We start from the raw sequence: 26422 nt of genomic DNA, 5'->3' as shown, positions 1-26422 counted from the left end.
AATTTGCTAAACTCTTTAGCCTTCGCAGCTTTAACTGCATCGTTCTTCTTGTTAAAAAAAGTTCTAAACTCTTCCCATTATGTGGTGTTTACTGCTCTGGTCTGGGATACCACCTCCCACCATATTCGGGCATCCTTCCGAAACATGTAAGTGGTGCATGCCACTCTCTCATTACCACACACCCTAATGAAGTCCAGGATGGTGGTTATCATGGTCATCCATTGTTCAGTCTTTAGTGGATCTGAGCTGCCCTAAAAAACTGGAGGGTGTTGTTTCCTGAACCTCTCATACAGGGGCTCTCATCTATCTCCCCCTGCCTGGGGCTATACTACCGCTGGTACCTCTGGCTGTGTCACTGCCGGTACTGCGAGCTATGGGTTCCCTACTGAAACATGTTACTGTCTCAAGAGGAGAATCTCATCTTCCTGCCTCTTTAACCTAGCTTGCATACCAGCAAGCACCTGTTACCAGTTTTCTGGAGCTAGCAGTGGGGCCTGACACTGGACATTCTTTCTCAGGCCTGTATCTCTTGGCCAGCCAACCTCTCTGACCTTCGAGGAATCATAGTGATATCTAACCCACTCTGCAGTGATTAAATGTCGTCAGGTAAGGAATAACTATACCCCTTGCCGCCTGACGGTCCAAGATCAAATAGATAAACAATAGATGCAATGTTAATAAGCATGCCAACACGTAGTATACTCAATCATGCTGCTAATAAGCACTTCCTGATATTCATAAGCAAATAACAATGCTAATAAGCATTTCTAGCATTCATAAGTGATTAACGATGTAAATAAGCATGTTCCAAGATCTATACATGCATAACAATGCTAATAAGCATGTTCTTTTAATCCCTGCCAGTGTTAACAGTGCTAATAAGAATTTCCTGACCAATATGCAAATAATAACGCTAATAAGCATATCTTGACCAACATGTCCATACAATAACGCTAATAAGCGGTTCATTTGCATTCACAAGCAATGATAATGCTAATAAGCACATTCTATATCATTCATGCAACAGTCAAGGGTCAGGCCCTATCAGACTATCTCATGCTCCTTAATCAAGCATGCATATAAGGCATTTATATCATATTTAAGCAGCTAAACACATAACCACATAAATAGTTACTGAACCCTGAGTCGAGCTTGTCTTTAGTGGCGAGTGTACATGCCCGGCCAGTCTTCAAGAACCCTTAAACCTTGGCAGCTCTAATACCAAGTTGTAACGCCCCATGTGACGACTGGCCCTACAAACCTTCCAGCATTCTTTGTCCTCACTCGCACGCTTTCTGGGAAAACTTCTCAGGATGTCACCCAGCATGAGACTACTCCAGGTCAAGCACGCTTAACTTTGGAGTTCTCAAGTGATGGGCTACCGAAACGAAGATGCATCTTGTTGGCATAGGTAGTACCCATCAATCCATTTAAGCCATATTCAACTGTGTAGTCTCATACCTACACAGTCTTAGAATCATCACACTTGACCTTTCCTAGGCGATGTGGGATTGTACATCTTTTACCTGGTCTTTCCCCCTGCGGATCACGGGATTTTGACTGTCACAAATCATAACAACTTTATTTATGTGATTTTCTTGTTGAAAATCGTATAAAAAAACTTAGAGAGTAACATTTTTTGATTGGTTTGTGTTATACCCAAAAATTGGAGAATGCATCCTAGGAGGCTAAGGAGAATGCATTCTAGGAGAGCTAAGGGGAGTGGTCCTAGGAGACCCCAAGGAGAAAGTGGTCTTAGGAGACCCCAAGGAGGATGTGGTCCTAAGAGACCCCAAGGATGTGTAGGAGGCAAGCCTCCCAAGGTTTCCTAAGTGTTGGCTCGAACGTGTCCAAGGTAAGTAGCTAAGGAGGAGGAGTCTCATGCAAGAGGAAGGAGACTTAGATTTTGATAAGGAGAGCCTATACAATGTTCGATCGGACATGTTTGGGAGATGCTAAAGGAGAATGCCTTGACCTTGTCCAAGGTGAGATGTTATGGAGGAGGTTGCCTCAATGTTGTCCAAGGTTAGGCACCAAGGAGGTTGCCTCAATGTTGTCCAAAGTGAGGTGCCAAGGAGGTTGCCCCAATGTTGTCCAAGGTGAGGTGCCAAGGAGGTTGCCTCGGACCACCTTGGTCCGAGGAGAAGCCAAGGAGATTGGTTCAAGGAGGAACATGGCATGCTAGAGGAGAGTGCCATGTTAGAGGAGAGAAGTGCATGTCCTACCACCATGCACGTTCAACCCACAACAACATGTCCTACCACCATGCATATCCTACCACCATGCATGTTCAACCAGCACTTGCATGGGTAGTGAGTAAGAGGTGGACCAACTAGCTAGAGGAGACTAAGTCAGACACAACTCCAACAACATACGCGGGAATCTCTCATTCTTCCCACAAATGGGGGGTTTGTTACATTTCAAATTTTGAATGTTTAAATGTAATAAATATAATAAAATATCCCTATCATAAGGGGATATCAGTTGAGGATCCCAAGCCTATAAATAGAGAGTTTATGGGATGAGAGAGGGGCTTCCTTCTGCTTCTTCTTTCTAGAGAGAGAAAATTGGGTCTGTCTATTCTAGAGAGAGAAAGTGCTGAAATTAGAGAGAATTCTTGTATTTTCACAATCTGTACTGAAGAAACTCAGTTGGCTCAGTCCATCTGATCTTGAGTACGGATCTATAAATCACAACTCTAAGTGGATTAGGCTATTACCGACAATCGGGGCTGAACCACTATAAAAATCTCCTGTGTTATTTACTTTTCTTGTTTATACCGTCTGTTGTCGTTTACATTCTCTTGAAGGTTTGTCGTATTTGACGTCCTCACGTCGTTGGCTAAAAAGACAGTCAACAGTTTGCATCCTTGAAAAGATACAAATGACAACTAGTAACACTTTTATATCATTTGCTTGCTAAAAATGGCATGTAAGATAATCCAGTAACTTGTCTTTTTTTTTTCATGGTTACGATGATAAAAAAGAGAATTAGTAACTAGGGCTATTCATAAATTTTTGAGACCCGCCCAACCCAAATAAACCGCCCAAACCAAACCAAAAATACCGAGAAAAAACGTAAATCAAATAACTCGAAGAAAAATTAAATCGCCAAATCTTTACAATAGGCGGATTGAAAACGAGTCCCAACCCGCCTAAACCATTGGGAAAAAATTGATGCATTTGATTATCAAGGAACAACTATGTAACCCAAAAATTAGAAAAGGTTGGCAACTAACCCAATTTGAGCAGAAACTAGGGCTAAAATATAGAGTTACAATTTTGATGCCTTTGAATCTTTAAAAAAAAAACCCTATAACTTGACATAACTAAGTTGTAACAAAAAAAAAAAAAAACTTATAGCCTCAAACGTAAATTATTGTATGTATATTTTTTATTATTATCAGCTTTTTAAATTAATAGACAACCTTTAAAAAGAATGCTTAAGGTATGAGTTTTAAATTCATCATCTTGTAAGTTTGTTTTTTTATGTTTCTTTTGTCAAAATAAACCTTATCACTATTCAAGATTGAAAAACATGAGAGATTGGGATAGGGACATCTTCCAACCAAGAAAGCTTATTGTCTAGCCAAATGTCATGCTTAACCAATCCATGAGTCACCATATTAAAATTGTAACTAACATGAGAGATAGATGCCCTCGGAAGATTAGACAATAGAATTTTAATGTCAGTAAAAAATTACACCATTTACATTCTAATAAATATGTTGTTACGTAGAACCAAACCCAAGAAAGAGAATCATAAGACAATTTATTAACCAGAAGTTCTAGAACTTGAGCCCAATTCAGTGCCACTAGAAGAGCAAGAACATAAAAACTAATAAGTTCCTTGAACACAAAACAAAATATATACCCATCATTTTTGTGAAACCAAGAAAAAAAGACAAATCAATTCTAACCAAAGGGCCCCTTTGGTTGGACATTGCATTATGTGATAAATCCCTAATTAGTTAACTAAAGATTAAAACATAAATTTTAGTTTAACTCATGAAAATAATGGTACCACAATTTTTTATTTTATGAAAAGTTTAATAGGCCTTAAAAAGATATTTATAATTAAATAAAGCATAACAACACCATAAGCAGACACTTGTACTTGAATATAACATAATTACAACCATAAAAATGACACTTAAAACAACAAAATCATTACCGTAAATTGCAACATAATTAATAACATACCTTATAAAATGGTGTTTAAATTATGATTGTTCTCCACTTAAATAGTTCACTGTTGAAGAATGAGGCTAAACATATAACATTTCAACAAAATTATATATGAAACATAACTGAGCATAACATAATTTGAAAGTCATTAAAACATTCATGAAATAAGAAATAAGCATTATATTCTAACCACCTAAAAAACTGAAACTGCATTAATAATTATTGAACATATAACCTCTCAATACACATTTATCTGCTCAAATTCTAGAAACTCAAAAGTTTATATATAGATCATAAATCCAAAATGAAACAAAACTTCCGTATTAGAGGTACTAAAGTATAAAGAAACGGATAGATTTTGTAATATTACGTATGCATATAGTATATATTTTAGGGTTTATACTATTTTGTACTCTATATTTTTTCTCATTACCTGTTTGGACTTTGTGTTTTGACAAATTACTTTTTGGACCTTATGTTTTGTAAAATTGTTAAAATACAACCCTAAACCCGATTTTGATCAATGTTTTCTCAACTAAAATCACAAATAATTTACCAAACTAACAATTCAGAACAAAAATAAAATCATTCTGCTTAAAAATTGTGTTGTTATATTCAATTTTTTTTCATCAAAATTAAGTTTATGATTCTATTTTAACTATTTTACAAAATATAGGGTCTAAAAAATAATTTGTCAAAACACAAATCCAAATAAGTAATATGACAAAACACAAGATCCAAAAAAATATAAACCTTATATTTTATCATTGTGAGCTTATTGATAGGTCACTTATTGAAATATGCATGATTTAAGAAAGTTGTGGATGAACTTTTGAAGAAACCCATGGCTTAACTTTTTATTTTTTGGTTAAGAAATTGACTGAGGATCAAAAGCTACAAACATGGTTGGAGTTGATCGATAAGAATAAAGAATATTTGACTAACTTTGCTGATGATGAGAATGATCAATATTGAACCCAAGTTGCTTAAATTTTTTTGTGAATTTGACGAAGAAGCTAGAAAAATTGGTGGGGTAGTGCAAAAGGTATATGATGAGGTGCGTCACCATGGTTGATAGCAATAACAAAAAAATGAAGTTTATAAAAATTAGAGCTAATTTTAAATTATATTTTTGAGTAAATCTAAATGTGAATTTTTAATATCATATTTTTAAAGAAAAAGGTAATATCCCATATACATTTATTTTTATTTTTAAAATATCATATTTATGTAAATAATTATATTTTTCAATTACATATTTAGTGTAAATACTAAAAAAAAGCAAAATTTTGTTTCCCAAATAACGACAATAAAGTGAGGGAAAAAGACGTCGTTTTTAAAGTGAAAGAACAGTATAGCAACGACGTCATTCCCATTGGTCATTGTCCTCTGAGGCCTGAGCCCAGCACTAAAAGGAAAAGCCCTCATTCAGAGCAAACTTGAAGCTGAAAATGGCGAACACTCTCGTAACCAGAGCCGCAACCGATCGGAACCTAAACAGCATCTTCAAACTTTCATTGAACTTCTTCAGAAGCTTCAGTACTGAATCGCCTTCACCTCCTTCCCCAAGCCCTAGCGCTTCGAAGAAACCCAAACGCAAAAAGAAGAAAAACCTGTTCGAGGTGGCTCAGTTTCTGCCCAACTGGGGTCTTGGCTACCACATGGCCAAAACTCACTGGACTGGGGTCTCATACGAGATCACTAAAATTAATCTCTACAAGGTTTCTCTTTCTCTTGTTCGAGTTTCTTTTTCTTCATTTTGAGCTTCAATTACTCTCTTTCCCTCATTCGTTACTACAGTTCTTGAAATAGCCAGCTAGAATACCCTGCTAAAAGGTCAAGACTTGCTTTTCCCATATGGGTTTTAAGGGTTTAAGAAATTAGATGGTGAAGTCTTTCTTTCCCCATTATGGGTTTTAAGGGTTAAAGATTAATCTGATTGGTTCTGTTGCAGGATGGTAGACATGGCAAGGCATGGGGAATCGTACACAAGGAAGGTACGTATTGTTTCTTGTTTATTGAAATTAGTTCTTGTTCTTATCGTTTTATGTAAGTGTTAGCTTCACATTACTAGTTTTGCTACAATTCATTGTTAATAAAAGATGATATTAAATTTAAGGATATGTTTTATGTATCATGTTGCCACTCAAAACAATCACAATGAGATTTTTGGTACGAGTTTCTGATTATGAACGACGCAGCTTTGAATTTTATAACAAGTAGATGAAGTGGAAGGGGCCAACGGAAATGAGATTTTTCCATTTCCATTTCTTGGTTTTCGTTTCATTTCATTCAATAGTATTCCAATTGCTGCCACCATCCCATCCCTTGAAACGTTGGGGTGATAGGCTAGTGATACCTTAATCTTAGGAAGTTTTCCTTATATTTGTTCTAAGTTTGAAGTATTGGTTCATTTTCTGTTCATATGTAACTACTGCAAGATTCAAAGCTTAGAGGGTATATATAAATATATATATATTTAGAGAGAGAGAGGACATTGATGAACGTTGAAAGGTTTAGGACAAATTAGAAACCGAAGGTTGATTGCGTTAAATAGAAACATTATCATGCTATCAGGATCATAGTTCACCTTAAATTTCTGCTGAAATAGCAAGAATTGGTACTATAATACTTAATCCTAGTTGACTGGAACAATTCAGTATTGAATCATTCCTATCTTCTTCTACTGTTTAAAAATATGATGTTAATGAACTGAATTGTATGCAGGCTTGGCAGCGGCTGATGCTCCCAAGAAAATAAGTGGAGTCCACAAGCGGTGTTGGAAGTACATCCCGAACTTAACCAAATCATTAGGAAGTGAGCCAAGCATGGCTAAACCATCAGAAAATGTTTCAAAAGATAATGCTCAAGCTGCTTGATGAAATTCCATTTGTGTTATAGGTACCTTTTTGGATTTTATTAATTGTCTTTTATTAGCTCAGTTGCCTATTTTACGCACCATTGTAACATCCAGGTTCTTTGAAACTAGAGAATTTTGGCGATGCAAATTGTTGTCATGGATTAGTTTGAGGCCAGAATAGTTTTCTATGAGATTTCTTATCTTTTGCGGGTCCTAGTGCTGTTTGTTTTAGATGGGACCAGGTTCTTTCAGAATTGATATCCAATAACCAGTGCGTTAGCGCCAGCTTAAGGCATCATGCAGGCTTAGATCTGGATTTTAGTTTTGGGTTCTTGGAATATTTTTGTATCTTGTCCCTAAAATTATTTACTTTACATGTATTCTTTTTTTTTTTTGGTTTGCCCTTGAATCCATATTAATTTCATTTATATAATTAAGCTTATAGGAATGTAAATGGTGTGAGGCGGGGACAGTTTTTCATTTACAGCTACCATCTCCACTATAATTTTTTTTACTGTCCCTGCACCATTCACTACTTAAATTTAGTTGAATTTACCTTAATAATTATTAAATATTAATATATATATATATATAAATCAAGGCTGGGCACGTAATACCATTCCTGCCCCGTGCCCCACACCACTTACTCCGGTGAAAAATTTCTCCATTAGGGTCGGATCTCACTCGGTGAAATTGACATCCCCAACTTATATGTGAAAGTGGTTTGTTTGTTGCTGTACATTGTTTGAAGCTGATATTTCTAAGAGATATGGATCCCATAATGGGATTATGGAATATCAATCCAAGAAAATTATGAGGTGATTGTATAGCAGGAACCAAAGGACCCAGCTGGAAGCTTACAAGAGAATAACTCCTAGAAAATGTAACTTAAGTAGGCCAACGTTGTTGGAACTTAGCATTGTCAAATTAATCCCTTCTATTACCGAGGCAAGAAGGCAAAGAAAAAGGAACAGAGAATTACATAAACACAATATTTTATTAAAATTAAGTATAATTTTTTTTCACCTTTGAAGTTAGTTTCTTATTTATCAGCCGAAATTTACCCCTCTTGAAAACAGAACTAAAAACTGAGGTGGGACTGTAACTTTTCTTTATGTAGTAATCAATCTCCATCTTTTGGTCTCAAATTGTTTCTCGGTTCTTCATCTCATTTACCAAGATAGAAAGCAAATGATAAAAAAAAAAAAAGCAAAGACCATGAAAACGGTACGCAAGAAAAAGGAGATAAAGAAGGGTAAGGAGAGAGAGAGAGAGAGAGAAAAGAACGGTAAAGGAAAAGGGGAGAAAAAAGAGGGTAAAGACTAGAGAAATAAAAAGAAAGAGAGAGAGAATAGACGAAGTGTGGAAATAGCACTAGAGCACTAGAAGCAATCAACTCCTCACTCATCATGCCGCATGCTTAGCCTTTCACTTTCCCATAATCCGTTCTTTCTTTAAAGATAATAAAAGGGAAAAGGAGAAAGGAGAAAGGAGAAAGGAGAAATATCAACAACACCGTTTCACTTTCCCTCTGAGTGAGTCCTACAAGTCACTGCAAAAAGATGAGTGTGTAGCTTCGTCCTTGAACACATGCCATATACTATGCTATGCCCCCACACAAGCCCCCCACATGCGGCCCCAACTGTAGTTTTCTTGGGTTTTCCTTTTCGACGACACTGCTCGAAACTGACACATGCAACCGAGATGGTAAAAAGAGGTATTGACATATACACATGTAGACTTGGTCATGTAGATACAGAACAAGACATACAGACAGAGAGAGAAATCAATCGAGTCTCGACAGTGATATTTGACAAACGAGAGAGTGGAGCGAAAGCAAACACCAACTGCTACTCCTACCCCACACTCGGGAAAACTCCACAACCACTGTTTTCTCTACTGTTTTACCTCTCAGAATTCTTAGTTTCAAGCTCAATGCTCTTTAATCCTTTAAAGTAGAAAGCCTCAAACTTTGTTCTACAAGCTTTTCCATGCTTCTTCTTTTGACCATTTCATGACTTTTCTCTTTCTGGGTTTTAGAGATGTCAGCTGTTGATGAGAGTCTGACCCACCATAATGATATAGAGCCTGATCAAGAGCGCCACCACCACCACCAACATCATCATCGTCGTTTTCGTCGTCCTCCTGTTGTAGCAGGAGGAGGCAGTGAGGTGTCACTCTCCGACGACGATTCCGACGACCAGTCTTGGCACTCGCGGTTCGGGTCCGGGGCCGGAGGTCGATCCCAGTTTTCTAGTGACATCGAAGGTTTGACTGACCTTCAAAGAAGCTCGTCTGACTGGGAGGTTGATTTGGAAAGTGGAACCTTAGAGATGAAAGTGCATTTTGGTAAGGTGGAAAGAAGAGATTGCAGAATTTGTCACTTGGGTTTGGAGAGCGAAAGCTCAGATTGTGGTGCTCCGATTGAGTTGGGTTGCTCTTGCAAGGGTGATTTGGGCTCTGCTCACAAGCATTGTGCCGATACTTGGTTCAAGATCAAGGGCGACACGTTAGTATATTCTCTTTCTTTTAATTTATTATTTGGTTTTGGCTTAGTGTTTTAGACAAATTTTGTGTACCCATATGTTAGTTTTCTAATTTGCTTGCTGGAGATTATCTTCTTTGATACCCAATTTTGGTTCTAGATGTTTTTTTTTTTTTTGAGATTGAAGTACCAAGTGTAAATAGTGCTATTTTTGTACGGCAGTTCTGTTTGCTTCTGGTTGTCTTTGGGGAAACAGTGAAAATTTCTGTAGATTATGGCTTAAATTTCACTTTGTTCCGTTCGAATAGACACCACATTGTATGTCAATTTTTGGATTTTACATGTTTTCCCTGTTGAAGGTGATGCAATTCAATTCTATCCTTATCCAATTTGTAATAGTAGTATTTTCCATGTATTGAAGGCTAAGTTACCAACTTTTTATACCTCATTCATTGATCCATGTCAATTGCAATTATAGTAGTAGGGTACACGTGTTACTTTCATTCAATTTGTTCTCTAATTCATTATTTCACTAGATGTACTATAATGTGATTTAATCATGCTTTTGCTTAAGAAATAAGTAGTAGTATTTTCTAGCATTCTACAGTTCTTGTCATTTACTTTTGAAAGAACACTGTGCAGAACCTGTGAGATCTGTGGTGTCATTGCCCTAAACATAGCCGGCGAAAGGACAAACGAGGCAAATGCTACTACTGTGACAGCTCCATCGATAACGATGACGGCCGGAGCTCCTGTGATCCTTGTAGAGACCATCTGGCATGGCCGCCGGATAATGAATTTCCTGCTTGCCTGCATGGTTCTTGCCTTTGTTACTTCCTGGCTTTTTCACTTCAAAATTCTTTGATGAATCCCCATGATTAGTCGTAAGCCTTACTGTATCATCCGTTTTTTTTTTCTTTTTTCATTATAATTTTTAATGATACAATGTTGGTTGAGTTAGAATCAAGTTTATTGTCGTTTATAATATAGAAAGCTTCCATGGTTCCAATGCCAGTCTGAATCTATTACAAGGTCAGAAATTTTTTGGCCAAGTAGGTAAACCATCGTCGGTATTTTCAGTACAAGACACAACATGTAATTAGATATTAGTGGACCCATTATCCACCCGGAATGCACTCAATGGTGTCGGTAAATTGGATTCTTCGATAAGACTGAAAAAAAATAATGTGATATCAATCCAGTTGCCTTATCTATCTTGATTCAATTCAGCAAGTTAAATATTAGTCGCTGGTATCCCAATATAGACCCCCTTTGAAAACGACAAGCAACTTTAGCCAAGGTGCAGGGAGTCGAAAATTCTGGTTCATAGGAAGGAAAAGTTTGTACTAATAATCATCAAAATCTTTGGCAATATTATATAAGCAAAAGATCAGAAATCATTGCATTTTTAATAAATCAGTAAACATGTTGTGCTGTTCAACTGTCTTCAATTACATTTATCATAAAAATTAACAGAAGTGTGCAATTAGGAACTTATTGATTTCGAAACTAGTCGACTTTCATGTCTTTGTTGCTCTTTTTGAAATCCACAACAGCCTGGTCAAAAGTTTGCCTGACATGCTTGCATACCAACATTAGATCCTGGCATGCATCTTTCATTATATCTGTTGCCGGGTCACCTGAAATTTCATGCAATAACCCCAAAAAAAATGGTCACTAAATAAAATATTCTCAGTCACTAAATGACAGGAACGGAAAACAATGAACTACTTAAGACCAGCTGCTACTTTGTTTAAGGAAACGTAGTCTTTATTCTAGAAGGCCAATCATAATAGGTTACAATATAATGCTAGCAATGTCGTAAGCAAAAGAAAAAATATATGCTTGCATACTCAATAATTAATCTGCTGTTGCTTTAGGCATTAAAAGATGCAAGTTTGACCCTAGTTAAAGTTATGATAAGCCAAGACTGAGAGTGGTTGGAAAATGGGCTAAGTTAATGAAGATTACATTACTGAAGTACTGCCACCGTATTGGTAAGTGGTGACAGAAGAAATTAATAGCATAATCGTATAGATCCAATACTGTCACATCTATAACAGAAATTAAAGATACATATCAATAAGCACAGGACAGAGATGTATCGTCATGATCTCCTTTAAAAAAGACCGCGTGTACCTGTTGTCTGAATTCTGATGTTAACACGATTGTCTGAAGGGTGGGGAATGCTGTATCCACAGAATGTTACTCTTGGACTGCAATATATAAAATTAGCTTGTTTAGCATCTTATTGAACACCATACTCTCATGAAAAGAAGCATTATTATTAAGTTAATTAAGGATAAAATCACTCTAATCTCTCTTATTCAAAACAACATAATAGCTACAAGGAAAACAACCTTACAAACTCTTTGCACTGGAATAAAGAAGTAAATTTGTGGGTAGGTTTAAAATTGACTTGAAAATTTCATTGTCATCAATTTCACAAAATTAAGGAGGATGTAGATAGTGACGGATTCTCATTTTATTTAATAAAGAATGGGTCACAAACTCAATGACCAACCTCATCATCAAATTCTTGCATATCCAAAAACAAGGATATATTTTCCTAAATCCTTCCTGACTCCCTTGTAAGTTAAAAAGGGCCAATACTTTCAGTGTTTTCTTTTATGATTTTCGAACCTTGTTTCCATACTCATTTGTTTTTCTCACTTAAAAAGCTAGAATCATAACAGAACATAATTCAAAATACATCATCCAATGGATTTTCGGAAGAATATATTATCTCACGACGTAGCTCCTAAAAAATAAAACTATCCTTGAAATCATACACAAGTCTCCCCTGCCAAGTGCCAATACGATTCAAGGCTTTGACAATTATGCCATATTTTAGATGGATGAAGTTTCAAAAGAAAGTCCTAATTAAACTATTATATATAAACAACTAACGACAAATAGGATCAGAGAAAAATCACAATACATGTAAGAGCACTTACTCCTGATTCAAAGTGAACCTAATTGAGTTTGCCAATGTATGATCCTCATCAGTCAAAGAAAATGATGATTTACTAAGATCTGAAAACGACCCGTGTTCCATTACTCCAGAAAATTCTGCAAAATCATTATTTATAAAAACCCAAAACAAAAATTTCCACAATAAACAAACTCAACATACAAATTAAAAAATGTTTATGGCCACACAGCATCAGTTTAAAATAAAATTTTATCTACTCTAAAAAATAAAAATGAAGGACTTACAAACTATTTTCATTCTATTGCAGCTTTATTTATATTTTTTTAAAACCAAATTAAAAGAAAAAAGAAACTTAAAGCAATTTCAAACGTTCTTCTTCAACAAACAAAACTACCCAATTTCAACGGCACCATAAGGATTTCAGTCTACTTACATCTCTAACATTCAGAAGGTTTGACATGAAAAAAACTTCTACCTTATAAATATGTATTAGTTTGTACTCTTTTTGATATATACATACATATATAAATATATCTAGATAACGAGAGAAAAAGAGAGATCGATTACCAGTATCGCCGGGCCGGTGGTTCTTTAATGCGAGAAGAAGACAAGAGCGCCGAAGGGGAACTGGCTAAGCGTTTATAAAACTTTGAGTTTAAAGGAGATTACGAAATTACAGTTTTGCTCCCAGTTCTAACCAATCAAATACCGATTAATTCCCACGTGGCATTCTCTTATTGGAGCTCTTTTAAACCCTTACTAAATATTTTCGATATTGTCAATGCTTTCACAAAATTTCAGTCTACTTATATACACCCTAGACTTATTCCTCTAAACCCTAACTCGTTATATATACCTGCTGGGTAATTAAAACTAGGGTTATCCTTTATCTTTTTCCTTTTGGCCAAGTAACGACACCACTACTGGAGGTGTGAACAAGCAAGAGGGATTTGAACTCACTGTATTGGATTTTCTTCTAAAACCCTAAGGTAGCTCGAGTACTTACCTGTGCAAGCTCTAATTTCATTATTTTGTAAGATTGTTAGTTGTAATTGATCCAATTAGGTATGATTTTGAAAGAGTTGGTGATTTAATTGTTGTGGTTCTTTTCAGGCTCCAATGGCTTCCAATAATACTCCATCGTCCTTGGAAAAGGAACAGGTAATTCACTTTTCCAATTGGGCTTTTTTTCCCCAGGGCTATTGATTCTGCGAAAAGAGATTAAAGTATTAGGTTGAATATAGAATTTTACTAAAGTTGGGTCCAAGTTTTTTGGGCAATGAAAATTTAGTGGTAGTGTGGAGGTGTGTGAGTGTTACTAAATTGTTGCCTCAGATTTTAAGGTCATTATTTTACCATTCTTTCTTGTGTGATAAATATTAATTTTATCTATTGTGTTGGTTATATTTACAGATCTTTAGTATGGCAGAGAAAGAGATGGAATACAGAGTGGAGTTATTTAACAAGTAAGTTTCTTTTCGCATTGCAAGCCTCTCCAGCACAACTATTATCTTATCATAATGAGGAAGATGGTCACTTTTTTATTGTTATTATTATTTGGTTAAACAATCTCCCATGTAAACAAATGTCAGTAAGTACCCTATTTCGTTGTTGATGCTGATGGTGCGCACTTTGAAAATTGAAGTGCATAAAAACGTTTTATAAGGATAGCACGGCTATAGATTTTCCTTTTAAACATTTGCTCTGGGCCTTAAGATGCATCAGCTAGGTAATTGACTTCCATGTGCATGTCAGTGCTCTGAAGCAATGGTCTTTTCCTTTCCTCTGGTATCATAAATTTGATGGTTATTGACTCCCAAGTTCAAGTGGCATAGCATGTTTGGGTGTGATCATACCTGCACTGCATCTTATTATAACTTAGCAGTTAAGTGTGCTTGGGCTAGAGTAGTTCTTACATGGGCGAAATCCTTATGTTGCACCCTTGTAACTTTTTTAAAAAAATTTTGCCACTTGAGGCTATCTGAAGTGGTTGGGTGGGTGAGTGCGTGTTAGAGTTTCCTATTGGGGGTTCTGGTCCCTTAATGTAACAAAAAAAGTTATGCAAATTGCCAATTAAGTTTTTCAGTGTGAAATATTTAACATCTTTATGCATTATTTTCCATATAACACCATTCTACTAGATGCTTGTGTCAGTTTCCTATTTAAGGTCTAATCACTAATTCTTTTTCAGTCCAAAATAATTTGTTCTCTTCAAATTCCCTGTTCAACATATATGGAAATGCCTTGTGTATCTGTTTTTGATAAATTGAGCACTGGTATAGTAGATTGGTTTCTTTATTTTACTGGTAAAAAAGAGTATTGTACACATTCACAATTTGGTTGCTTCAGTAATTATGAAGTTCCTAACCTACTCTCAAATAATTGCATCTCTCAATTATTCATTTATGTATATTTCTCTTTTGCTTTCAGGCTTACACACACGTGTTTTAACAAATGTGTTGAGAAAAAGTAGGTGAAACTTTCTATGGTTTTTTTAATTATCAATATTATTGTCGTTTTCAGTACTTCTCTTTCATTTAAGCCAATAAAAAATTTATTCTCTTTTCTGTGATTTTGAACTGAAAGGTGTTTATGATACATTTCATGTTTTTAGGTACAAGGAGTCAGAGCTAAATATGGGTGAAAACAGTTGCATTGATCGTTGTGTCTCAAAATATTGGCATGTAAGTATTGCATGTGTTCTTAGTGCTGTAATTTTTGAAAGTCCGAATTGGAAAACACTAATTGTGAAACATCTCTTTATCTTTTTTCGGCCCTCTTTGTTTGGAAATGCCTTGTGTATCTGTCTTTGATAAATTGAAAAAAATCTTTATATAATAGTTATCCAAACAAATAAAAATAATCCACACTTTTTACTTATCTTATGTTTTTGGCTATAAGCAAAAGCTAATTGTTTGTTGTTTGTGGTGGATATTTTAATATATTTTATTTTGTTGTCGTAATTACTTTTGGAGTTTCTGCAAAGATCCTTTGACCGAAGTCCAGGACTCTCCCACTTGTGTTGAAAATTGAAATGCTTAAAAATAAATTGTTAAAAAAATGTGAAAATGCACTAAGAATTATAAGTATGTAAGATGTTCCCTGCTTCCCTTAAGTAGCGTACAGGGCAGGCTTTTGATTCAACACAAACTATGTTCATGTTTTATGAGCTGTGTCCTGTTTGTTAGAGAATGTTCTAGTTTGGGTTGGATAGATCGCTGTTTTCTTTCAAACAGCTTAGATACATAGAGAAATTCTGTCTTTCTTGAGAATATCGTTTAAAGTTTGTTTGGTTCATCTTTTAGTTCATGTTAGTGCTATAATTGATCTTTTATTTATTTTTTTGGGGTAATGGAAGCCATACTATAATGAATTTTGATCAGGACAATTCTGTTTTCTTCCCCAGGTGACTAATTTAGTTGGCCAGCTGCTTGGTTCTGGTCGACCAGGAATGTGAAAAATTTGTCTACTCTGATTTTTGTTCGTAGATACAGCCTTGAGTTGGTGCCTGATGATGACAGTGAAGATTGTAATTGTTCACTGTAGTCGTTTATTTTATTTTAATGTCTAAGAACTGGTGGCAGTTTTTAACTTTTGCTGCCATTTTACAGTTTATCATTTATAATGAAGATTTTTTCCCTTAATAAATCACCAATTTATCCAGAAACATTGTTCAGGTGATGAGAAGAATTGGTGGCAGTTTCTAGTTTGTGCTGCTATAATATAATTGAGTTTCTTCGAGTAAAATTGACTGAAAAGTTGTGGAGCTTCATTACCTTGGGCCCTTAATTCATATATTGGCTACAAAGCAGAACTTAAGTTGGGTTCAATTTAGTGCTTCGAACTGTTGTGCACTACGTAGGTGTTCTTATCTATCTCCGTATATGTCCTTGTATCAAATAAATAATGCAAAGTTTGCTGTGGATAACGATTGTAGGCTGCCGTTTGTAGCATAGGATGCATGGTTTACTGGTGCAGAATCAAACAGACATATTATTATATGTTGTATATGAGGGGTAGATGTAGTGCTGGAATGTGCCATTGAGCATTGTTATGGACACCGTTTGGTACACTTATAGTAATAATTGTGTGCACCATCAATGGTGTCTAATAGCAATTCTCATCTTGAGTGGTCGAATTTAGTGTCAAAAATGGTGGACGCCCTACTCAAAGACAAATGATTATGCTCCCTGGCCATAAAAGTTCAAAAAACAAAGACGAGAGAAGATGCAAGGCTTTATCGGTTTCAAAGCTCTAGTTTTGGGATCATAAGGTAATTTTGGGAAAAAACTGATGAACATTAATATTTGAGAATGTTATGAGCATGGAATTGGAATTATAGGATGTTACAGCATCGCATTGCCAAAGTAGAGAAGCTTCTTAAATCAAGACAAATGGAAACTACACCAAGGCCAACATAACCGTAGTTACATTTGAATCTCCAAATTCAAGGAGAGAATGGACAAAAACTACATACAAGTTTAAAAGAAAAAAGAAAAAGAAAAAAAAACCTATACACTCAGTCTCTATTTCTTCTGGCTTCCAAGGATGTACCATCCTTTAGAGTTTCTTCTGCATCATTTTCCATTCCCAGGCTCTTCAAGGCCGCAGCTTGAAGATAGAAGGCAGTCGGCCATTCTGGGTTTATTACTTGTGCTTGCATCGCATCTCCCAGAGCTTCTTGTGACATGTCATTCATCAAGTAGCACAAGCAGCGCCTAGCAAAGGCTGTTGGAGAAATCATTGTTCCACCATCAATGAACTGCACCAAAAACAAAGAACATTTCACCTTAGTGAGACACACAATTTAACGAATCCACATTTCTAAATATAATGCTGCTAAATATAATGTTTTTGTTGTGGCTAACCACTCAAATATTGAATGAGATATAATCAATTCAAATCACTCAAACACAGTTGGGGGTTACTGGTGAGTTTTGAGAAATGTCCATAAAATAAATAAAGTATAGTTATACTTTCTTTTCTGTTGCATGATATAGAATTTAAAATCTTCCAATGCCACATTTGAAAAGGGACGCAATGTTTGTTACATCAAAAGGACTTACCTTTGTGTAAGAATCTATGGCAATAGCATAGTCTTTAGATCGAAATGCAGAATCTCCACGTTTCTTAGCATTTAGTGTCTCCTGTATTTGATTTGTCCACATCTGGAATGAAAGCTGCAAACAAAGGAAATTATATATTGGATGATACTTCCAGTAAAGAACTATCATATTACTCAAACTTATGTGTTCAATTTCTATATCATGCCATTAAGGATTATGTCAGCTCTGGTTTCTTGTAATTAAGATTTCCCTTGGTCACTTGGGGTATTCATCTACGGGTAGAAGTGAAATAAAAATTGAAGATAACTAACCTCATTGGCAATTCCTTCATCGTCCTTGTATCCAACCTTCTCCAATATTTCATGTATAGCTGTAAGATCTAATCTTGAACAAGCCTCACCAAGAGGTGACAATGGGAGCTCCTTTGGAGGTGCATTTCGATGTGGAATACCCATCAAAATATGTGATAGAACCTGCTATGTATAAAAGAAATTAGACAACCTAATTTGGTACCAGTAGAGTTTCATTTGTAAACTGAGGCAAGCAAATCACTTTTAGGAAAAGAAATTGGGCATACCTCCGTTTCTTTTTGAAGAGGCGTGAGAGCAATCACTAGAGACTTGGCATTTGGCCTGTCACGAGGCTCATATTGCAAACACCGTGAAGCTAACCGCACTACTTCAGTTCCATCATCATTCGAAAAGTGGCCTTCTAAGCATGAATCCATCAGCATAGAAATATTTTTACCACGTATTAAGTCAAGTGCCTGTTGGGAAAGGAAATTAAGAAATTAGATATATCTCATTAGCCTAAAATTATTTTGATAATATGACCATAATTCGCATCATAATCAGAATCCAAGTAGGAAACATTTTTTTTTCTTCAGAAATTTGTCTCACTACATTCTTTGTAAAAGACATAATAGCAGCAACTATAAGCGAACTTAAACATTATGAACTACTATCGTTGGTCAAAAGTTTCACCTGAAAGTCAATGTGTAACCATCCCCCTTAAATATAGCTTTGTAAAGAAAAGAAAGCTTACATGGCTGGGTGGAATGTGTTTTCCACTTAGCAAATCAAGTAGCAGGGTTCCAAAGCTGTAAACCACACTTTCTGATGTCACTCTTCCTGGCAGGGGAAAATGAATAACTAATTATTGCTCCATTTGAATAATTTTGTGCAATATGTTGAAAGATTCTGTAAAAAATTTATATATGTGGTGGGAAAGGCATCGTTCTGGTTGTCCAAATTATACAAAATCAATTATGAGCTACTTAGAAATTCGCAAAAGTAAACATAAGTTATATTATAAGAATGAAGATTGCACTCTCTGTGACTATGATTAGTACCTGTCCTCAAGTATTCCGGAGGGGTGAAAGCCAGGTTGGTACTATAGCTCTTGCCATCTCTACTATTCTTCATAAGACCAAAGCAGGAGAGTCTTGGATTACCATCCTGTCAAGTTCAGGGTTTTAGAAAATAGGAATAGCTTACCAGAGACACCCTAGCCACAAAACAATTCGGAAACAGAGAAAGCGTGAAAAGGAAGAGTACCTGATCAAACAAGACTCTATAAGCATTAAGATCATGATATAGTGCTCGCCCTTTGCTGCTGCAATATTCTAAGGCCTGTGCCAGATACAAAGCCACCCGCACTCTCATTGCCCATTTCATAGGCTGGGTATCCCCTACAATTCAAAATAGATAACCTTTAAAATCAATTATACGCCTATGATGCATAAATGAATCCTTTAAATAAAGAAGAAAAAAAGACTCAATTCATTTCCCTTTTATAGATCCTAAAGTATGTATTAACATGAGATAATTCCTAAGGGGACGGGCATAATTTGATTAGAGCAAAAAGTGCACCAGAAATAAAGAAACTCTCTCCAATTATAAAACCAATCGATGATCTTCATTCATATATTGTTAAATTTGATATGTTTTCCCATCGACAAATACCTTGTAACCATCAAATTTGAATGCAAGATCAACTCAAAGAGGGAGAGAAAAAAGAAAAACAGACAAAAGGAGGAGACACCTTACAATGAAAAAGATGCTTAGAGAGAGTCTCATTAGGCATGAACTCGGCAACAAGGAGTCTCTCATCGCCTTCACAGCAACACCCAATCAAATTTGCCAAGCGCTCACTGCGCAGCTGTCCCACCGTCTTGGCTTCCTCCTGAAAACCCAAAACAAGCACAATGGATCAACAAAACCAGCCAAACAATATCATCAAAACACGCACATTCTTTCTCCATAAGAATCAGAGTAAATAGAACACGAACCATAAATTGGCGAGCATCGGGCCAAGCCGACCTATTGAAACGCTTCACAGCAATATAAAAGTCATCGTCAACCTTGCCTTTGTAAACAACATTGGGAGCCTTTTCTCCGTGCTCCGATACGATGTTTTCTGACGAAAATCCCGAAGTTGCAGCTCTGAGCTGGTCGAAGCTAAACTCGCAGAACCCAGGCAACAAGTCATCGTTCCTGCTCCCACTCTCTATAATATCCACACACACAAAAAGCAGAATCAACAAACCATTACTTTCCTCATTAAATGTACCAGGAAAAAAAAGTAAAATTTTCCTGAGAAAGTGACAGAAAAACAACCTTAAATTTTTTTAATATATATTTATTTTTAACTCTCACCTGTATCAAACGAGTCGTGGAGATGAGATTTGAATTTAATTTGACAAGGGAAGAAACATATATTGAACTTAGAGCAACGAGCTCCCATTGCCGCAAAACCTCAAGAAGAAAAAGAAACTAAAATGCAGGCGAGCCTCCCTCCCTCTCTCTCTCTCTCTCTCTCTCTCTCTCTCTCTCTCTCTCTCTCAGTTGGCCTCTCCAGTCACTTTCCGGGAAAGTTTAAGGGTTTGAGATAGATGGGGAGGAAAATGGAGCTGGGACGAGGAAGTTAAATATAATAAGCTATACAGAGGCATTGCTTAGCTTTTTGGTTGGGAAGCCAGAAAGTAACAGAGAAAATTTTAGAAAATTAAACTAAACTTAAAATATTATATCAAAAAAAAAATTAAAAACTGAAAATGATCTTTTTGGATCCAAGGTTGGTTTTTTTTTTGAGGGTGGGTTTGGGTTGCCTGAGCTTTCTTACCAGCTCATCATTCCCCTCTCCTCTCTTGTCTTTTTATTTATTTTTCGATTTCTTTCGAGGTAAATTAAGTTGAAAATTAATTGACTCGTGCGCACGTGAGCTCCACGCTACTTTTTATAGAGGCCACGTTGTCATTTTTGGGATGTGTCATTGTGTATCCCTACGCGCGTGCAGACACGTAAATATTTTAATTAATTAAAAAAAATTGAAATTTAACCATTTTTGTATCTTAATAGTAATTAGTTTATTACTATTAACACGCTTAATGAAACGAAGTAGCTGTCTTAGATTAGTTTAAGATGTGGTCAAAATCAGTTAAAAGATGTCAATATACGAGTTTGAGTTTAGTTTAGGTACAATTACAACTTCCATTAATTAAATGGTTTTTATAACTAATTGAAATTTTTAACATCTAATTAGTTAAAAAGTGTTATTTTTTTTAACGTTTTATTGTTTCTTTTTTCTTTCATTATATTAACTTAATAAAGAATTTTCTTTTGTTTGCTTACAATCTGAAAGTGGCTATAGGCTTCTTTGATTTGATTTGATTTGGAATAAACTGGTTGTCGTTTTTGTGCCATATTAAAAACATAATTAAATTGATTCTATGGATTAATTTAAAGATGTTTTCTATGATGATGATGATCATGATACACTTAAATAAAGTGTTTAATTGATTAATATAGTTTCCACTAATAGAAGTCAGAAAGAAGTGGGTATAGTATAGGTAAGGATAAGATATTATAAAGGGGTGGGTTGTCACGTGCGTGACCTATTCTCATTGCTTAAGCAACTGTGGGAGGAACCGAACACCAAAGGGACCAGTGTGAATGAACTACCTTGACTACTTGCTTGTCTTATTTTTTTTTATTTTTTTCCTTATAGTATTAGTATTAGTACTAGATGAATTACTTTTAATAGGGTCTAGAAATTTTGTCCAAAATGATAAAAACAAGAAAAAAAAATTAAATAAAAGGGAATACCAATTTTCAGAAAATTGATCAATAATTTGTTGGAGAAGAAAGGGAAAATAAGAGTGGGAGTGAAATGTTGTCCTTTTTTTCTTTATTTTTTGGTGTATTTGCCATATCTGTAGCCCAATAGCCTTGTGCTTGTATGGTGTCTCTCCCATTTGAATTTTTAGTTGTAAAGGGCAAGATTCGAATATTCAAACTCTAGTACACTATATTATTGTCTTGTCTCATGCCTTTTGTATCCTTTATATGTATCATCAATAAATAATAATGGATGTAAATGTAAGCTGCATGAGTTCTATATAACATTATGCAATTTTAAATATTTTTAGTTATATAAAGGTTTTAGATGTAACATTGATATTTTAGGTTGCAACAAAAAAAAAAAAAAAAACCATTGACATTTTAGGGGTCCCTTGTTTATATTCACAATTTTATTGAAAATTTGCTTGGTAAACTTATTTTTATTCTTTTTAAGTTAATTTTAAAAAATGAGGTTTCAATTTTATAATGCATTTATACTCACAAATAAATTTGAAAAATGTTGTGTTATGCACAAGAGTACCTGCCAAAAGTGTTATTCTAGTCTTTGTTTTTTTTTTAAGAAAACTGAATGGTAAATTTTTTACTTTATTTTCAGTTAATTTAAATAGGAATTCAAGTAAGTCATTGTATAGTCATAGATATAAACTAATGGTATTACATCCCAAATTCGAATCCAGCATTATGTTTTTTTCATCTTATTTAACAAGATTGCATTGCATTCCAACCTGATCTCAATCTTTAACGACTTTTCCAGCCCATTTTCCTCTCATCAGCTTAAACTAATTAAAAAAAAAAAGACAGCCATTGAAAGGAGAAACAGGTGAAATTTGTTTTTTATTAATAACTTTTTTTTTCTTTTCAAAAGAACAAAAAACGTTGACAAAAGATGAGGGAAGATGGGCCTCAATGCCATCATGAAGTGCATGCAAGAAAGTGATAAACACCCCCACACCCCTACCCAACCCACCTAGCCCCATCCCCACAGAAAATATTTTTTGTTATACAATGCAGAAAATCCAGAAAAGCAAGCCAGAGTAAGCTGTTCACTTGCCTTAATTTTATAGTACTTAGCTAGGATTTCAGCACAGACACAAGGGATACTTTTCATGGCTCTGTTTGGCAACTTTCCAACATCACTCATCAGCTAGATTTGTCCTTGGATTTGGGAAGCATTAGAGGGAGAAAAAATATATTAAAAATAATGACAATAATGATAATTTTACCCTCATGAAATGTGCTACATGCACTTTTACTAAATGCATAATTTTTTTCCTCATATACAATTTAACCAATATGTTATACAATAAGGGTGCTTTATTCCTCTTCTTATATACACACATGCCCATCACCCAGTAAAAAAAATGAGAATTATGTCCTGTTTTGAATCATAATTATACTAAAATATATATGTAGTAAAACATGAGTTTTACTCGGGGATTGAAATAACTCATATATAGTCATAAAAATGTTTTAGTCTCATGCGAATAATTCTCATCTGGTACCTTTCTTTTTAAAAATAAGCTAAAAATGGTACCTTATGCTCAAATTTAGTCAACATTTTTTTCAATATTCAATATGATTAAATTACTCTTAATTATAAGTAATTAAAATTCATTTCAAATAATACATTGATAAAAGCATATTTGAAATGGTCAACTTAATTAATAAAATTATATTTATTAATTAACAAAACATTTAACTTAATTTTTAATAGTTTTAAATTAAAAAATTAAATAACTTATGTAGCGACCCAAATTTGTTAATAAGGCTGGGGTCTTGATTAGCGTGCCTGGAGGGCAATAATTTTTATATTGTATTAATATGTGAATTTAGTGAATATGTGATTAGAAGTGCATGTGTTAGGTGATTAAATATGCATGTGGGCCCCATTTGGTTGTTAGGAGCATATTTATAATTTTAGCCTCTTGGGGGCATAAATGTTATATTTGTGCGTATTGTGATTGATACCACATGTGGGTGGTGATATAATTGCGATGCACGATTCGAGACAGTCCTAGAGAGCTGTTTAGCTAGAAAGTCACAACGGGGTCAAATACTCGGCTCGGGAGGAGCTTAGGGGTATTTTGGGAATATTATAAAGTGTTCGGGAATTATTGAGTGGCGGTTAGTAATTCAATAATGGTTTAGACGTGTCGCGATTAAACGGGGATTTTTAGGTATACTCGAGGATTAAGCGGGATATGCTAAAAGATTAAATCGCCCTTGGTGGCATGTGAGGACTTAGGTTGACTTAAGGGGCAATTGGGTCATTTGGCAGCTGGTTACACTTAGTTAAGGGGCTGGGATATACTAGAACATTTTGGCAAAAACAGAGGAAGGAAAAAAAAAGAAACAAAATTTCTCAACTCTCTCTCTCATATTCGGTTCCCTCCTCCCTCTCCTTGATGGTTGAGAGCTTGAGGAGTCTTGAGGATTTTAGATTAAGGAATTGAAGGATTTTGCTTGCTGTGGCTAGGGGAATTAGCTCAAGGGTGTGATTAACACAGAGGTAAGGAATTCATCCCTGTATTCTTTAAGTTTCTAAGCATGTTTTTTAGAGTTTGAGAATGAAAGTTGAAAGCTGGATTTGTGGCTTGTTATTGTAAGAATTCAGCTTGGGAATCAAAGGGGTTTAGCTTGGAGTTGGAATTGGAGGAAGCTCAAGGTCGAATTCTTGTTCAAGGTAAGAATTCCATGCATTTATGAGGTTTATATTTTAAAATGGTTTAAGTTTTCTGGTTTATGGTTTAAGTTTGATAAAGTTTTAAACCACTAGGTGATTTGTGGATTTGATTGGATATTTGAGCTTCTTGTTGTTGTTGTTTCTGGGTTACCATACTGTCTAATTGGGGTTTTAAGTTGATTTGGGACTTGGGAGTACCTTGGGGTTGATTTGGAAGAGTTTTGGCTTGAGAAAATGTTGGGAAAAACCCAGTTTTCTGGGTTCGCGTATGAGCGCCGCGGCCCTGTTCTTCTGTGTCGCGGCGCTAGGCTAAATCAGAGCATGGGACCATTCTGGAAATCGCGGCCCCTAAGGGGTTATGCCGCGGCGCTAGGCCAACTTCTGGGCAGGGGAAAATGTGTTTTTGGGGGTTTGGATCAGGGGGCTCGGAGGATGCTTCCGCTACCTTGTGGGGGGAAACGGGAGGTCCCGAGAGCACGGGATTGGTTCCGGGAGATGATTATAAATTGGTTAGTAATGAGAGTGCTATGTATGTGTTGTGACTAGGTTTTCAGCGAGGCTCAGGTTAGAGGACCGTGCTCAAGACTTCGGTGCTCAAGAAGCTCGAGACACAGTAAAGAAAACCGATGTACCCATAGAGCAGGGCGAGGCCCCATAGTTGTGTTGCAGGGCACGACCCTATATGATTATATGCAGGGCATAGCCCATTGATTATGTTAATACATGTTTAAGTGTTTGATTAATTATGCTATGTATGAAAATATGTAAATGATCGGCAAGAGCCGGGAACGGTGAAGGCCGAGAACGGCAAGGGCCGGGAACGGTGAAGGCCGAGAACGGCAAGGGCCGGGAACGGCGAAGGCCGATAACAGCAAGAGGGCCAGGAGCAACGTTTAGCACGCGGAGTGCGAGTTGCCAAGGTAAAGCGCCTGGGATATCCTTACGGTGTAGACCGTGAACCCAGGGCCTGGTAAAGCGTCTGGGACGGCATGGCCGTACGTGTTTAGCCTGTTGGCGGATTTGTTATATGCTGAGTAATTGATATGCAAATGTTATCTATTTGTGTGGAGTTTTCTTGCTGGGCTTCGGCTCATGGGTGCTCTATGGTGCAGGTAAGGGCAAGGGGAAAGCCGACCAACTAAGAGTATGGAGAGCATGAGGCGATGCGTACATGTCCGGTCTGCCTGGCTGCCACAGCCAGGGGTATTTTTGGGAGATGCTTTGTACTGAATCCTATTTTGTCATTTAGTCGACTTAAAACATATTTGAGTTGTAAATATTTATAAACAGTATTTTCGAGATCCCTAATGTAAAACACTTATAATTTTCAGTGAATGTTTACATTTTCAAATTATGTGATTTTAATACAGTTTAATTACACTTTTGAGTTAAATGCTTGGTTAGCTAGTTAAGTGCACATTTTTTAAACTCACTTAGTAACGACTCTAAGGTAGTAGGGCGTTACAAAACAATGAAGAACACCGTTGAACACTCCTCAAGAACTCAAGTTATTTCAAAACTAGAAAACATATTTTATATTGACAAAAACCAAAATTGTAATATGCTTCATTTACAATTAATACAGTTTTTAAAAATAAAAATATAAAAACAAAATTAGCATAAGAAATCTCAAGCTTCCAGAATATAGAGCAAAATCTTCTCATTCGAAAAGAGGAAAAACTCATTCAAGCAAACCTATAAAAAATTCATTAAAGCAAACTTAAGTCAGAGACTTGGATAGTTCTTGTGCGATGCCAAGATAGTGGGCACCAACAAAACTATTATAAACTACCCATTCAAATCAGATTCTAATAGAAAAAAAAAAATCTCAACTCCATCTCAAATACACACAAAAAAATTCAGATGATACTTATGATCATCTTTTCCTGTCCATGAACCCAAAAAATAACCTACAAATTCAACATAGACCAAACCCATGAACCCACAAAAAATACCATGAAAACAACAAGATTTATCAGATATCGTTTCAACCCATATTTCACAAACCCATCACTAACCCAAATTTTCCAGACAGGGTTTGAACCCATCTCCGTCTAAGCATGC

General features: G+C 35.7%; 5 protein-coding genes across 5 annotated transcripts; 3 read left to right on the top strand and 2 right to left on the bottom strand.

Moving 5' to 3' along the window:
- The first annotated feature begins 5554 nt into the window (after positions 1-5554).
- Positions 5555-7440, top strand: LOC133791186 (uncharacterized). The gene is made up of 3 exons (XM_062229108.1): positions 5555-5908; positions 6142-6184; positions 6915-7440. Exons 1-3 carry the CDS (start codon positions 5639-5641, stop codon positions 7064-7066), a joined length of 465 nt encoding a protein of 154 aa, XP_062085092.1. The 5' UTR covers positions 5555-5638; the 3' UTR covers positions 7067-7440.
- A 1248-nt stretch (positions 7441-8688) lies between these two features.
- LOC133791185 (uncharacterized) lies at positions 8689-10744 on the top strand. Its single transcript, XM_062229107.1, has 2 exons — positions 8689-9556; positions 10175-10744. The coding sequence occupies exons 1-2, from the start codon at positions 9090-9092 to the stop codon at positions 10395-10397; spliced, it is 690 nt and encodes a 229-aa protein (XP_062085091.1). The 5' UTR covers positions 8689-9089; the 3' UTR covers positions 10398-10744.
- A 138-nt stretch (positions 10745-10882) lies between these two features.
- Positions 10883-13164, bottom strand: LOC133791187 (uncharacterized). The gene is made up of 4 exons (XM_062229109.1): positions 13035-13164; positions 12490-12604; positions 11672-11748; positions 10883-11172 (listed from the first exon to the last, which is right to left on the bottom strand). Exons 2-4 carry the CDS (start codon positions 12588-12590, stop codon positions 11042-11044), a joined length of 309 nt encoding a protein of 102 aa, XP_062085093.1. The 5' UTR covers positions 12591-12604; positions 13035-13164; the 3' UTR covers positions 10883-11041.
- Positions 13165-13312: 148 nt separating this feature from the next.
- LOC133791188 (mitochondrial import inner membrane translocase subunit TIM10) lies at positions 13313-16236 on the top strand. The gene is made up of 6 exons (XM_062229110.1): positions 13313-13456; positions 13581-13628; positions 13881-13933; positions 14898-14936; positions 15082-15151; positions 15874-16236. The coding sequence occupies exons 2-6, from the start codon at positions 13587-13589 to the stop codon at positions 15922-15924; spliced, it is 255 nt and encodes an 84-aa protein (XP_062085094.1). The 5' UTR covers positions 13313-13456; positions 13581-13586; the 3' UTR covers positions 15925-16236.
- A 525-nt stretch (positions 16237-16761) lies between these two features.
- LOC133791183 (serine/threonine-protein kinase BSK5-like) lies at positions 16762-20623 on the bottom strand. Its single transcript, XM_062229105.1, has 10 exons — positions 20191-20623; positions 19824-20041; positions 19582-19717; positions 19090-19223; positions 18885-18990; positions 18578-18663; positions 18111-18299; positions 17845-18006; positions 17534-17647; positions 16762-17229 (listed from the first exon to the last, which is right to left on the bottom strand). The coding sequence occupies exons 1-10, from the start codon at positions 20276-20278 to the stop codon at positions 16987-16989; spliced, it is 1476 nt and encodes a 491-aa protein (XP_062085089.1). The 5' UTR covers positions 20279-20623; the 3' UTR covers positions 16762-16986.
- Positions 20624-26422: the final 5799 nt, after the last annotated feature.

The sequence above is a fragment of the Humulus lupulus genome, chromosome 7 (assembly GCF_963169125.1).
Source record: "Humulus lupulus chromosome 7, drHumLupu1.1, whole genome shotgun sequence".
In the NCBI taxonomy this organism is placed as follows: Eukaryota; Viridiplantae; Streptophyta; class Magnoliopsida; order Rosales; family Cannabaceae; genus Humulus; species Humulus lupulus.
Note: the sequence above shows the minus strand (reverse complement) of the source record. Positions and strands in the feature narration are given on the sequence as shown.